General features: G+C 40.2%; 2 protein-coding genes across 3 annotated transcripts in view; one reads left to right on the top strand and one right to left on the bottom strand.

Annotated features, from left to right (window-relative positions):
• The window catches only part of camkk1a (calcium/calmodulin-dependent protein kinase kinase 1, alpha a), a 137,209-nt gene extending 135,263 nt beyond the window's left edge, over positions 1-1,946 (top strand). The window contains exon 16 of the mRNA XM_014136604.2: positions 470-1,946. Coding sequence (XP_013992079.1) covers positions 470-542 — 73 coding nt within the window. The 3' untranslated portion in view covers positions 543-1,946. The remainder of the gene's footprint in view (positions 1-469) is intronic.
• A 3,523-nt stretch (positions 1,947-5,469) lies between these two features.
• p2rx1 (purinergic receptor P2X, ligand-gated ion channel, 1) overlaps positions 5,470-14,602 on the bottom strand; it is a 58,486-nt gene continuing 49,353 nt past the window's right edge. Inside the window, exons 11-14 of one of the 2 annotated variants that reach the window (XM_014136605.2) lie at positions 14,231-14,326; positions 12,293-12,391; positions 11,771-11,812; positions 5,470-5,995 (exon numbers count right to left, since the gene is read on the bottom strand). In XM_014136605.2, the coding sequence (XP_013992080.1) occupies positions 11,780-11,812; positions 12,293-12,391; positions 14,231-14,326 (228 nt within the window). In that variant the 3' untranslated portion in view covers positions 5,470-5,995; positions 11,771-11,779. The remainder of the gene's footprint in view (positions 5,996-11,770; positions 11,813-12,292; positions 12,392-14,230; positions 14,327-14,602) is intronic. The other variant, XM_014136606.2, reaches the window with a different exon arrangement.

Here is a 14,602-nt window from a genome sequence, read left to right as displayed (position 1 = left end):
GTTCCCTACAGGTTATAGAAAAGAGCAGAAGCTCTGAACTATCTGTTCAGACTTCAGTCTGACCTACCTACCTACCTACCTACAGGTTATGGAAAATTTGCTCTTGGAGTATTTTGTCCAGTAGATTTCCTCAAAGACAAAGCCCCCACTGCTATTTCAAAGCCCAAAAAAAAACACTACAGTAAATACTATCCTAAAGTCCGCAAAAACACTACAGTGAATACTATAGTATTTAACCATAGTATACTATAGTATTTTTTCTTTTGGGATAAACTAGGCTTGTCATTTTATATTTTTATTCATATTTACAGATCACATACCAGTTTGTTATTAAGGCACATGAAAGTTCACATTTTCAAGAAGGCAACAACAACAAAAATCTGTATTTTTTTTTACAGTTTCTCTCTCTCCCTGTCTCTCTCTCTGTCTCTCGCTCTTCCCCTCTATATGTCTCCTGTCACTCTTTCAGAAAGGGCAGCAGTGGAGAGGGAAGTAGGGAGGGAGAGCTCGAAGACCTACATGAAGATGAACCCTTCTCCTGAATCCCGTTCCTCCTCCTCTCCTCCAGTCAGCTCAGCTCAGCCCAGTTCTACACAGCCCTCTTAACCGCCATCTTACGCTCCTACCTTCAGTGCTTCTGGACTGAAACGGTGCTTTTACTTGTGAGAAGTGGTTCAACTCAAGCATGGCCTCCCCTTTAAAAATGATATGCCCTTCCCCTTTAAAGCCCAATCTGTACATTGCCTCTCTCCCTTTAAATCTATGATGCACTCCGCTCTTCTAATCCTGTCCTTCCCTCCATCCCTCCCTGATCTCTCCTCACTCCATCATTGCGTGTAATCACCCAAAGAAGCACATAGAACCCAGACAACACTGTACCACTGCCAGGCGTACTCAAGACTACTGGAAATTCCTACTGTATGTCCGTCTGCCGTCTGCTGGCGTTATGTTGCTGAGGAGAAGAGGAATTTGGTCTGTTGTGTTTCGATGTCACTTTACCTACACAATGCATGGTGAACGTTATCGCCGTTCAGAGACTCTCTAGGAACCATTCACAATCATGGACAATATTGGTGCCCTAAGAGCCAGCATGACCAAGAGACTGGAGCATGCAACTGACATTATTACGCCCCCTACTGTTTGAAACAAGACATACCCACAGGGCTTTTAACCTCCTATCATAATCAATAGTTTGAAGGGGCAACCTACAGATGCTTCATACATTTTTGGACTTATAAATTAATGAATGAGATATACCTATGATTCTTGAAGAATATAACTTATAAATGCCTCATAAGCTTAGTTCAACTGTCATACCCCATCAGAACCAAAAGTGTGTTTTACTCCAATGTTTGTAAACACACACTGTATAGAATCAATATATGCTTGACACTATAATATTTATATATCGAAGGGTCAGTCCTTGCATCCATAGCTCTGTCTATTAATATCAGAGTGGTTACATTTCTCCAGGCCCATCCTTCAGCTTTTTACCAAAACAGAGGGAAACCTTTTTGTTATATTGTCATCTGTGGATTGCCCCTTTAATGCTGCAGCGTTGTACATAGATCATAAATGTGTCAGTGTAATGTCATTGTTGCCTATCTCACCCGTACATGCTAAGCTGTCAACATAACCCTTCCACACGCTTCTCTTAAGTAATAATAATAATAATATATTTTATTTTAAGCACTTTACAAGACACCCAAATTCACTTTACATACACAAGATAATAAGCAGGATTAAAAGCAATAAAATCATACATTAAAATAAGTAAGTATATAAAACTACGCCAAACATAAGGACAGACTAACAAGGGGAAAAACTAAACACTAACTAGGGAAGTGAACTTGTGAGGGATCTCTAAGACAACAGATCATGTGAAGAGGTGTGTCTTTAGTGTAGACTTGAATATGTGTATGGATTGTGAGGTTTTGACATGGAGAGGGAGGGAGTTCCGGGGGGGGCTGCAATGCTAAAAGCATTGTCTCCCATGGAGTAGAGCCTGGTGTGAGAGATGGTTAGGAGGCCAATGTCATAAAAGCGCAGTGAACAGGTGGGAGTGTAGGGGTGCAGGAGGTCAGTAAGCTATGTGAGCATTTTGAAGATGATCCTGTATTGAACTGGGAGCCAGTGGAGTTTGAGGGTGGAGGTGATGTGGTCCCAAGGTTTGGTGTCTGTGTGGACTGGTCTCTTCCTCTCTATTGCTCTAATTGTCTCCCCTTCATCCTCTAATGTTTTTAGTAGGGTACAGAATTAGAGAAGGGCTGTTTCTCTGAATCTCAGGCAGTAGGATGAAGCAAGCCTGTTTCTTTCCCGTCTCCTAGACTCTGACAAGAAGCAGCAACTTATCCTCCTTAAAACACATTTGAAGCCCACAATTGTGAAAGGGGGGACACTAATCATATTTATGCAGCCTATTAATCACTCTTAGAATACTTCCAGAACCAAGTAAATGTTTTTTTTTTTCAATTTAAGAAAAACTGAATTGGAAATTGGCCCATTCATTGATAGGGATGCATGTGAGATTGCACAGCAGTAACCTGGTTTATTTGTCCTTTATACATTCTTCTCGATATCAAAATGGAAGTGAAACCAGGTAATGGTGTTTGTATGAACTGTTTCTTGATTAGTAAAAGGTTAATTTATGAAATAAATGTGATTAATTGTGTTATTCTCATAACATATTTTTATGTAACAATAGTAGCAGTTCATTCAGTTCATCCAAGCACGGTGATGGCTGCACAAATGTTATAATTGGTTATGACATCTAAATGTAGTTAAAGGAGTTTGGTGGTCACTTTATGAAATGTTAAGAGTTAGACCAAGAGTTTAAAGTAATACAGAAATTATTGGTATTTTAGTTGTGGTTAGGATATATTAACCAAATTATCAGGAAAGTTTTGGATGTATTTTCCCTTCAAAATGCCCCTGGACGGCCCTAGAAGTGTGTGTGCGTGTGTAAGTGTGTGTGATGGATAATCTCCAGTTAGACTGTGCTGTAATCAGAGGGAGCTTTCAGAACTTTAATAGCTGTAATGGTGTGTTTCTTTGTTTGGTTGTGACAAACAGCTAAAGAGGGGACTCTCTCTTTCTCTCTCCCTCTCTTCCCCTTTCTCTTTCCTTCTCCCTTCCTCCACACCACTCTCTCCTTCTCTGTCTCCCTTCCTCTCTATCCCTCCACCTTTCTCTGTTTCCCTCCCTCTCTCTCTGCCAGCTCAGGCACTTTGTACTGTATGTGAAAGCGTGTTGTCAGTCAGAGCACAGCGATCTCCAGGGACCATTACAATATGGTGATTAGGAACAACACAAACAACAACAACAACTATCTATTCACAACCACACAATCCCCATGTGGCAGAGAATGGCCCAGTAGAGTGATTTCCATTCATCCCTCTCTTCCGACTTGATGCAATTCTATTGTGCAAAACACTCCATTGAAAGTAGGTACTGAGGACCGATAGGAGGGCAGCATATACATATACAAGGGTCAATGCCACTTCTGAATTGAGCCTCTGTGATTTGAACCTCTCAATTTTAAAAACGACTAATTGTGTGCACAATCATAGAAATGATGGACACAATTTATGCAACTTCAAAACATGTTACCTATAATATCATCTTAGTCATGCAGTCTTTATAGGCAGTATGGAAGACCTGATGTCAGTAGATGTGTGTTTGGGAGATGTGTATTATTGCTGTCTGTCTCTCTAAGGCCAGGATTCAGTCTTATCACACTGTGTTGACAATGCAGCTTTTAAAGGCAATGTTCCTACATTTGCTGAGATTGCTTGCATTCATGGTAAACGTTGCAGATGTCGGCGCATTCGGAAATTACCTTTGAATGGCACATTGTCGACAGCTGCGATATAGGGAATAGCAACTATATAGGGAATAGCCACTATATAGGGAATAGCCACTATATAGGGAATAGCCACTATATAGGGATTAGGGTGCCATTTTGGATGCATCGTAACCCTTTGGTGGACATATCAGTGCACCTGTTAGGTGCTAGTCAGAGAATGGGTAGAGTGATAGAGGGATTGTAGTGGAAGAAAAAAGCTTTATTATGCATAACCTGTTAGCCAGGCCAGATAGTGTTTTCTCTTTCACTCACTCATTCCATCTTCTCTTTTTCCCCATCTTTTTCTTCTTCATTGCCCTGCTGTTGCCTTTACACGTCAGTTTCACCTATTTACGGCAGCCATATTTAATTGTGCTTCCGTCTTTGAATATATATTTTTTAAATAATTTCTATTACCGGTACATGCAATTTCAAGTGCAGAGTTTCAATCAACCATATGAAGAGCTTGCTTTGTTTTCTGTTATGGCTTTTTATTTTGTTACCTTTACTTTTTTTCCTGCTACCTTTAGGGTGAACGCTATGTTCGTGTTGCGCTGGACGTAGTTGCTTTTTGATGGAGCTTTTAACGATTTGTCTTAGTCATTGGTCAGTCTGTGGGTTAACTTCTCCTAACTGAAGGGCTGTTGGGATCGGAACAAAGATGGCACCTGTTGTGAACCAGCTGTCTGCCATGTTCAAGTCCCCTCTGATGAGATGGCACTTTATATGTTGACGATGATGCGAAAGCGAAACACTGTTTTTTTGTACGTCTGTCTGGAGCACTGCACTTGCAAGAATCTTTATTAGTGTCTAAGGTGTATTCACCTTTCTAATGTATGTGTGTGTATGTACAGGTATGTGTGTGTGTCAGAAGTGCAATATTGTCGTCATTAGATTACTTCAGTGTTGTGTTCTGATTCTAAATGCACTCAGGTGCTCTTTCTTTCTGTCTATTATTCCAGGTACATTACATTGTCTTGGGAGTTGAGCTGGATGATATTGACACTTTTATGCTAATTAATATGATTAATAATTCCTTCAACCAGGGGTAAAGAGGGAATCCTCTTCAACAGATGAAACAGGCCTGTGGGAGTGAGAGTGTACATAATGTTAAGATTAGGACAGTGTCATGGTTTTTGCATCGCTGCTATGTATCATATGTGATTGTCCAAGGTCCTGTGTTGATAGATGTCTGTACTGTTCCGCATTTCTCTGAAGCCCTGTTTATACCTGGTGCTAATCTGCGTCATGATCTCTTCCACAGTATTATTGTGTCCACATTTTTAGACAGGTCTAGGCATTTTAAAGACGTATTGTGAACTGATTTTCATCAGAACTTATAACGGATTACATCAGGATGAAGGATTCATGTTAGAACCAGGTATGAATGGGGCTTGAATGTACTTGTCAAGGTTCGTCAAGTCCCACAAAAAAAAAGCATGGCACACCTGTACTGAATGCAGCTGTTACAATGTAAATATGTACCAAATATATACAGAAGCTATTTTTGCATGCTTTTTGTACACCTAGACACACAATAAAAGACAATAAAAATTATTATAATCATTTTTGAATAATTTTGTCTTTTGTAAGTAACCTGTAAAAGGGTATGGAAGAGTAAAACCTAAGCTCAGAACATTTATTGAATTCACGTGGCAATCACAAACTTTAAATGAGAAGATATAACCTAAAATACATAATTATTTATGTGTCTTACAAAGTGGAGTACCCCACCAGTAGTCATTCTAGTGTTGTCTCTTGAAGACAACATTGAGGACTCTGTGCCGATGGAAGAGGTTGGAAATGGGTGGTGCTACCATAAAGTAGAGGGCTGTTATAACCGTGTTATAAACATGTTATGGAACTGTGTTATAATGGTCATAGGAGGGTGGCATCTTCTGTCTCTTCAAAGAATAATATTCTGTATTTATCTCGGTTTATCTCCTAAACAGATAGCGTCATTTGAGGTCTGTTGCCAAGATGTGAAGGTATAAATAATTAGCAGTTGAATAATTGAGCTGAAGAGAGAAGAATGTTGTTTGAGAGTGTATTTTCCTGTCCAAGTGTCCTCTGCATGGCAGTACAGCCTGGAGTCTATGTTCTGCTGTCTGGAGCCCAAGAGTCATGAATCTGCCCTTTGTAGGATCACTCCTGTAGGAGAGGAACAGAAAACATGGCCATGTTCAAATGGGACTCTTTAAAAACAGGCCATTTAGCACACTGGGCAGTTCAATAGGCCTACGTCACAGGGGGCATAGATTAGAGTGTGCACATAAAGAAAGAACTGTGTCAGATGTTAAATGTTTTGAAGTCTTTTGAATTGACTCTCCACAAATACTTTAACATTCTCATGTGGTTAACTGATGTGTTTCTTCTGGTCCATGTTTGAATACTTTCAAAATGCATCATTCCGTCCTCCTTCCCTTCCTTGAAGTAAGTATTGACGGTAAGTATGTAAGCAATGGTTCTAATACATAGCTTCTACCTACCCAGTCAAGTCAGATCAGGGATTACTGTAGTTAAGAAATAATCCACCAAAAAAAAAAAGACATTTTTTAATTAGTCCACTCCCACTGGACACACCATGTAATTTCAAAGTCGATAATTGGATAATATTTGGTTGAGACGTTGATTAATTGCAACCTATATTCACCCACTCAAAAAGACAGCCAAAAGTTAGTTGAATTTCCAATATGCTTTCAACCATCTAAAAGCACAACCAAATTCCAATGGAAAAACAATGTCTGATTTTTAGTTAAATTGTCAACCAAATGTCTATCACTGTGCTTTCAACCATTTAAAACCAGAGAAAAGTTCAAATAGGAATACTGTCATATTTTTATAACAGATTAATGTGTTATCACTGTGCTTCATCTAATAGCTAAACCAAATGACCTGGTTTGCAGTTGAGATTACAGCAAGTGATCGATGTCGTTCAAAATTCTGTACAGATTATTACAGCAATTGTGAAGATCTCCACAGACTTATGACAACCTATGCATGCTGTCTTGAACATGCACACTTCATATGATTACAAAATAAGAAATGTATAGTTACAGTAACCTCAAAATGTGGACAGTAGTTAAGATGGCGCCGAAGAGGATGGCTGACGTTATACATGCCCATAACCAATTGTGCTATTTTGTTAGTTTTTTTGCGTTGTTTGTAACTTATTTTTGTACTTATTTTGTACATAATGTTGCTGCTTACGTCTCTTAGGACTGAAAATAACTTCTGGACATCAGAACTGGGATTACTCACCACGAACTGGAAGAAGCTTTTTCCTTTAACGAGTCCAACGAGAAAGATATACTGCTCTCCCGGGAACAGGCCCAGATCCCCGTCATTTGCGTGAAGAAAAGACGGAGGAAAAGAGGATGCAGATCGGGCTGCCTTGTGAGAATCCGTAGGCGAGCGAGTAAACTCCCAATGCCATCAATTCTACTTGCTAACATGCAATTGTTGGAAAATAAAATTGATGACCTACGATTACGATTATCCTACCAACCGGACATTAAGAACTGTAATATCTTATGTTTCCCCGAGTCGTGGCTGAACGACGACATGGATAATATAGAGCTGGGGGGATTTTCAATGCACTGGCAGAACAGAGAAGCTACATCTGGTAAGACGAGGAGTGGGGGTGTGCGTCTTTTTGTCAATAACAGCTGGTGCGCGATGTCTAATATTAAAGAAGTCTCAAGGTATTTCTCCCCTGAGGTAGAGTACCTTATGATAAGCTGTAGACCACACTATCTACCAAGAGAGTTCTCATCTATATTATTCTTAGCCGTCTATTTACCACCATAGACCGCTGTGGTGCTGGCACTAATGCTGCACTCAACCAACTCTATAAAGCCATAAGCAAACAAGAAAATGCTCACCCAGAAGCGGCGCTCCTAGTGGCCAGGGACTTTAATGCAGGCAAACTTAAATCAGTTTTACCAAATGTTTACCAGCATGTCACATGTGCAACCCGAGGGAAGAAAACTCTAGACCACCTTTACTCCACACACAGAGATGCAGACAAAGCTCTCACCCGCCCTCCATTTGGCAAATCTGACCATAATTCTATCTTCCTGATTCCTGCTTACAAGCAAAAACTCAAGCAGGACGTACCAGCAACAACACATCTACCACGCTGATCCTCAACACTGGGGCCCCATAGGGGTGTGTACTTAGTCCCCCCCTGTACTCCCTGTTCACCCATGACTGCGTGGCCAAACACGACTCCAACACCATCATTAAGTTTGCTGACGACACAACAGTGGTAGGCCTGATCACCGACAATGATGAGACAGCCTATAGGGAGGAAGTCAGAGAACTGGCAGTGTGGTGCCAGGACAACAACCTCTCCTTCAATGTGAGCAAGACAAAGGAGCTGATTGTGGACTACAGGAAAAGGCAGGCCGAACAGGCCCCCATTAAAACCTCTTATGGATCCCTTAAGCACGAATCCCGCTCGAATCCCGTTAGCGGGATTGATTTGACAACATCCAGTGAAATTGTAGCACGCCAAATTCAAACTACAGAAATATCAATATTCAACCTTCACAAAAATATAAGTGTAGTACATCAAAATAAAGCTTAACTTCTTGTTAATCCAGCCACTGTGTCAGATTTCAAAAAGGCTTTACGGCGAAAGCAAACCATGCGATTATCTGAGGACAGCGTCCTGCATACAAACACATGAAAATAATTTTTCAACCTGGCAGGTGCGACACAAAAGTCAGAAATAGCCATATAATAAATGCCTTACCTTTGAAGATCTTCTTCTTTTTGCAATCTCAAATGTCTCAGTGACACAATGAATGGTCGTTTTGTTCAATAAATTCCTTCTTTACATCCCTAAAATGTCCATTTATTTGGTGCGTTTGATTCAGAAATACACCGGTTCCAGCATGGCTACAAAGTATCTAATAAGTTACCTGTAAACTTGGTCCAAACATTTCAAACAACGTTCCTAATCCAACCTCAGGTATCCTAAAATGTAAATAAACGATACAATTTAAGACAGAATAAACTGTTTCTAATGCCGGATAAAAACAACGTGAAGCGCGCTCCAGTTCCCGCGCAACAAAAGACTAAAGCCCTTCAGAGTGACACCTACAAAGAACAGCCCTACTTCTTCATTTCTCAAAAGAAAAACATCAAACAATTTCTAAAGACTGTTGACTCTAGTGGGAGCCATAGGAACTGCAATCTGGGCCCTAATAAATCAGGTCTCCCATAGAAAACCTTTAGAAAACACAGTGACCTCAATTCTTTTTTTGCCCTGGATGGATTGTGCTCGGGGTTTCGCCTGCCAAATCAGTTCTGTTATACTCACAGACATTATTCTAACAGTTTTAGAAGCTTCAGAGTGTTTGCTATCCAAATCTACTAATATGCATATGCTAGCTTCTGGGCCTGAGTAGCAGGCAGTTTACTTTGAGCACGCTTTTCATCCGGACGTGAAAATACTGCCCCCTAACCCAGAGAGGTTAACATCAACGGGCTGTAGTGGAGAGGGTAGAGAGTTTCAAGTTCCTTGGTGTCCACATCACCAACGATCTATCAGAGTCCAAACACACCAAGACAGTCATGAAGAGGGCACGACAAAACATTTTCCCCCTCAAGAGACTGAAAAGATTTGGCATGGGTCCCCAGATCCTCAAAAGGTTCTACAGCTGCACCATCAAGAGCATCCTGGCCGTTGCATCACCGCCTGGTATGGCAACTGCTCGGCATCTGACCGTAAGGCACTACAGAGGGTAGTGCATACAGCCCAGTACATCACTGGGGCCAAGCTTCCTGCAATTCAGGACCTATATAATAGGCGGTGTCAGAGGAAAGCCCATAAAATTGTCAGAGACTCCAGTCACCCAAGTCATAGACTGCTTTCTCTGCTACCACACGGCAAGCGGTAGGATCAAAAGGCTCCTTAACACCCCCCCATTTGTTGTTGCTACTCGCTGTTTATTATCTATGCATCGTCACTTCACCCCTACCTACATGTACAATTTACCTCTAACCTGTACCCACGCACACTGACTCGGTACTGGTACCCCCTGTATATAGCCTCGTTATTGTTATGTTATTGTGTTACTTTTTATTATTTTTTACTTTAGTTTATTTGGGAAATATTTTCTTAACTCTTCTTGAACTGCACTGTTGGTTAAGGGCTTGTAAGTAAGCATTTCACGGCAAGGTCTACACTTCTTGTATTCAGCGCATGTGACAAATTAAGTTTGATTGAATTTGATTTGAATAATAATAATTTACTCAATTTATTTTCATAACAATCTCAAAGCACTTCAAAAGCAAAAAACAAACAACCAATATATCATTATGAGTAGCCTAGCTATAGTTGGCTAGGCCAACTAATAGAGGCCAAGTCTTTGAATGCATGCATCCTTCAAAGATGGAGAGGGACAATTCATGGTTTGATCAGAGGAAGGTGGTCAGGGAGATGGTTGATGATGGATGTGGATGTGTTACTCATTTTAGGTTGTAAGATAGCCTTAACTTCAGGTTATTTACTGTGTTACAAAAGCAATATTGAATTGTGTTTGGTTGACAACACAACCAAAAAAACATTTAAAGGAGATCTGAGCCACTGGCTTAGTCTCGTTCTTTAACTTTTATTTTTGGTTGAGATGGAGACGTGAATCCAACATATCAATTATTAATTTGTAGACAAACTGGAATTAAAGTCAGACTAATTCAGTGGCACAGATGGAACTATCCACTATATATCATTCAACTTGAAATCAACCAGAGCTTTAAACCCTAGGCCTATTTTTAGTTAGGAAATTGAAACAATAGCTGTTGATGACTTTGCGAATGCTATATTTAAGCAATAAGACCCAAGGGGGTGTAGTAGATGGCCAATATACCACGGCTAAGGGCTGTTCTTAGGCACCATGCAACAATAGTTGATTACTTTTTTCCAATCCAATGTATTTTCCACGTACATTCCACGTCATAATACGTTGACAAATGATGATGAAACATTGATTCAACCAGTTTGTGCCCAGTGAACTGTTGATACAGTCCCAAAATGTTTAGCATGTCAGTTTTCAAGATACATTACTTTCAAAAAGCAAAGTATAGCATGCCAAATTATGCAACATGCATTACATAATGCAAAAAGTATCATCATGATGATGTGGCATGCTACACGCATCTTAAAAGTGCTACAGCTTGAAAGCTTCACTGCTGACATGCAAACATTTTGTGATCATTTCAACAGTGGACTAATGACCGGATTATTTCTTTAAGGAAGGGAGGAAAGGAAAAGGGATTTTTTGAAGTATTCCAACAGAAACCAGAGGACCCACACCAATTAACACAAACCTCAGATTGACTGCAGCACCTCATCTGAATGTTTTTGTGTGGCCAAGAAGGCGTCAATTATATGCTACAGCACAATATCTTTTGGTCTTTCACTCACTTTAACCACAAACTTTTACAATTTAAGGTGATCAAAATGGTGCACACAAAACACGCATGCATGCATGTGCACGCTCTGTCACGCATGTGTGTAGAAACGGACCAAGGCGCAGCGTATCGTTCCACATCTTTATTATATTGTGAAACTTAGCCAAACAAATAATAAACTATAAACAAAACACAAACCATGACGACAGAGGTGCAACATGCACTAACTTAAAATAATCTCCCACAAACACAGGTGTACTTAAATATGATCCCCAATTAGAGACAACGATGACCAGCTGCCTCTAATTGGGAATCATACAAAAACTCCAAAATAGAAAAAGAAACTAGAACACAACATAGAAAAAAGAAACTAGAGCACAACATAGAAAAAAGAAACTAGATAAACCCCCCAGTCACACCCTGACCTACTCTACTATAGAAAATAAGAGCACTCTATGGTCAGGACGTGACACGTGTGCACACAAACACACACAAAGTGCTTACCTTGGATACTTATTTTTCTGATGAGAACTCATCTAAAGGTTCCTGAAAGACAGACTCAGACTTAGAAGGATCCATTTGTATCTGACTAGTTCCTGATCCCCTTGTTTTAAACCTAAAACTCTCAAGAGAAACCAAACAAAGCATGTAAGATATATTTCCAAAATATTTACTTCATGTGAGGGTTGAATATAAGTGAATTAAATCAAGATTAAGGTAAATAATATTCAATTTTAAACACTTTTTTGTAAGCTTTTTTTAACCAGAGAAGTCACATTGAGATTTAAGTCTCTTTTTCAAGTAAACCCTGGCCAAGAAAGCAGCATACATACACAGTAGTTACACATATATTAGACAAAACACAACATAAAACATAACAATGAATGGAAATTAAAACAGTGAAAAGATCATGAAATAACCTAAAATCCCTCAAAAACCCTCAATTGACTAGGGTTAGAACACAGCACGCACCAGCAACCTTGCCCCAAGACAAAGCACACTTTACTTTTCACTACATGCACTCACTTTATGTTGTAGGATTATATTGGCTGACACTCGTGGTCCTGCATAGACGTCGGGGATGTAATAGATGAACGTGTTTATACCCAGCCTCAGGTTGTCGCACTGCAAATAAAAAACCAACGGTCTTCCTGTCTCATTTAGCCTCTTTAAAGAGAATAGCTGAGTAGGAGTAGTAGTAAGAGAAGAGGAGGACAGCAGGTTAAGATCTGCCCTCCATTTTCTTTACTTCTGTCAGTCCCCAATAGATGCTTTATAGATGTTCACTTGTCAACAAACTATCCAAGTAACTATCCACTAATCCTTACTCCAACCTTAGATTAATTTCCATATCCCAGCTCAATCCTAACCCTAACCCTGAATGCCAATGCGATACGGAGGCTCGGTACGGAAGGTGTGACGCAATTACAGAGCCTCTGGAGGCTTGTGGAGGCCAAATCGGGCTCCGTACAGTATCGCTGTGCACCTCCCAAAAGTTGTTACAATGTGGAGGGATCCGTATAGCTCCGTATTGACATGATTGGTTGACTGTAGATGGGGGCGAGAGATCCTGTAAAAACACAAACTCACTTCCTTGACAACCTTCTTTACAACAGCTCTACTCTGCTCCGCGAAGCACAATAAGTATGAATGCCCTGACTTCTGCAGACACTGTATCACCGTAACTGCTGTACAACCAATGCAGACTTGGGATTGGTCATACAGCGCCTTTAACCCTATGTACACATCCAAGCTGTTGCATATTAACAGCGTTGCAGTTGACAGGAAGATTCTCAATTGGGCAAAAGTTTGTCCTCTCCTCGACTCCTCCGTGACCCAGAAACCGATTAGTGGTTGCCATATGTATCAAATCAAAGTTTATTCGTCATATGCACAGGATACAGCAGGTGTAAATAGTACAATGCAGTGCTTTTGCAGGAGAGTGTAATTTTGTTAATAGGTGAACGGAGACGCGGAAGAGTTTTGAAATCCGCCGCACCCACTTTGAATCAGCTGTTATTTTCTCGGAGGAAAAAAGCATGCCCACATTCAAAAACGATACTCTACTTATCGTTTTATCTATAGAATGTCTAGCACAACTCATGACATACACATTGGTCGTTCTTGAATTGCGGTGGCATTTTGGAAAAATGAACTTCATTTTTTTAGTTTTGTATTTATTTAAATCTTCCCATTCTAAATCAACTAATATGGCAACTAAATTACTTTAAATATGTTTTACCATTATGATAAAATTGTGCCACCAGTAGCATAGCCGCGGGAAGTAGGGGTGCTGAGGGTGCTGCAGCACACCCTGATAAATCTGAATTGTTATGTTTTTGTTTTCACAAAATTAGTGCACAAGGCCTTTATTACTCCTGTATGAGCAGAAAAAAAATGTTTTCAGCAGCGCGGGAAGCCATGCATCTTCCCACAGCCATGCACCAATTGCACAATTTTGGTAATTGAGGATTTTTTTAAATGGATGCCACAGATGGCCACACAAAGGAGAGCGACGCAAATGCCACCACAATTCAAGAACGATTTCTCCTCTTTAATTGTTATTTGCCTGATGACACGCTGCTGGAGAAGGAGAGCCTAATTTTATACACGCGCATTTGTTTCCATGTTCTCTCCAATGAGGAGAGGATATAGGTAATCGAGCCAATCCAATTGAGATTCTCCCATAGTTTGCTGACAGTTTGAGCATGTATAGATCATCTCTTAGAGACTATGCAAATAAAGTGGGACCTAGTAGCCTTCCCCAAAGAAGGAGACAATTACACCATGTATTTCTTAGAGAAAACACATGAACTGTTGGGTAAATTACTATGTGTATTGTTGAGGGTCTGTCTGCCTAATTTTCTGTACAACTATTTATAGAATGCCTCTATGCTGCCATTTTTTGTTTAAACTGAATGACTGAGGGTCAACGCTACGCAAAAGTTTGAGTTTCTAACTCACCTGCTCTACTGATTCTGTGACCTTGAATTTCATGTTGTTGTAGAACTCCCTCTTTGGTAGTAGATACAGAAGGATCAGATCGCATACTACAGTCGCCTGCGGAAACACAACACAATTATTAGTATCATAAACATTAAGAAATAATATAGACTGACCAGGTGAATCCAGGTGAAAGCTATGATCCCTTATTGATGTCACCTGTTAAATCCACTTCAATCAGTGTAGATGAAGGGGAGGAGACAGGTTAAAGAATCATTTTCAAGCCTTGAGACAATTGAGACATGGATTGTGTATGTGTGCCGTTCAGAGGACGAATGGGCAAGACAAATTGAGGCTGTTCTGAGGGCAAAAGGGGATACAACTCAATAATAG

This window comes from Salmo salar, chromosome ssa13, assembly GCF_905237065.1.
Source record: "Salmo salar chromosome ssa13, Ssal_v3.1, whole genome shotgun sequence".
Lineage (NCBI taxonomy): Eukaryota > Metazoa > Chordata > Actinopteri > Salmoniformes > Salmonidae > Salmo > Salmo salar.
This window is presented reverse-complemented; position numbering and strand designations above follow the sequence as displayed.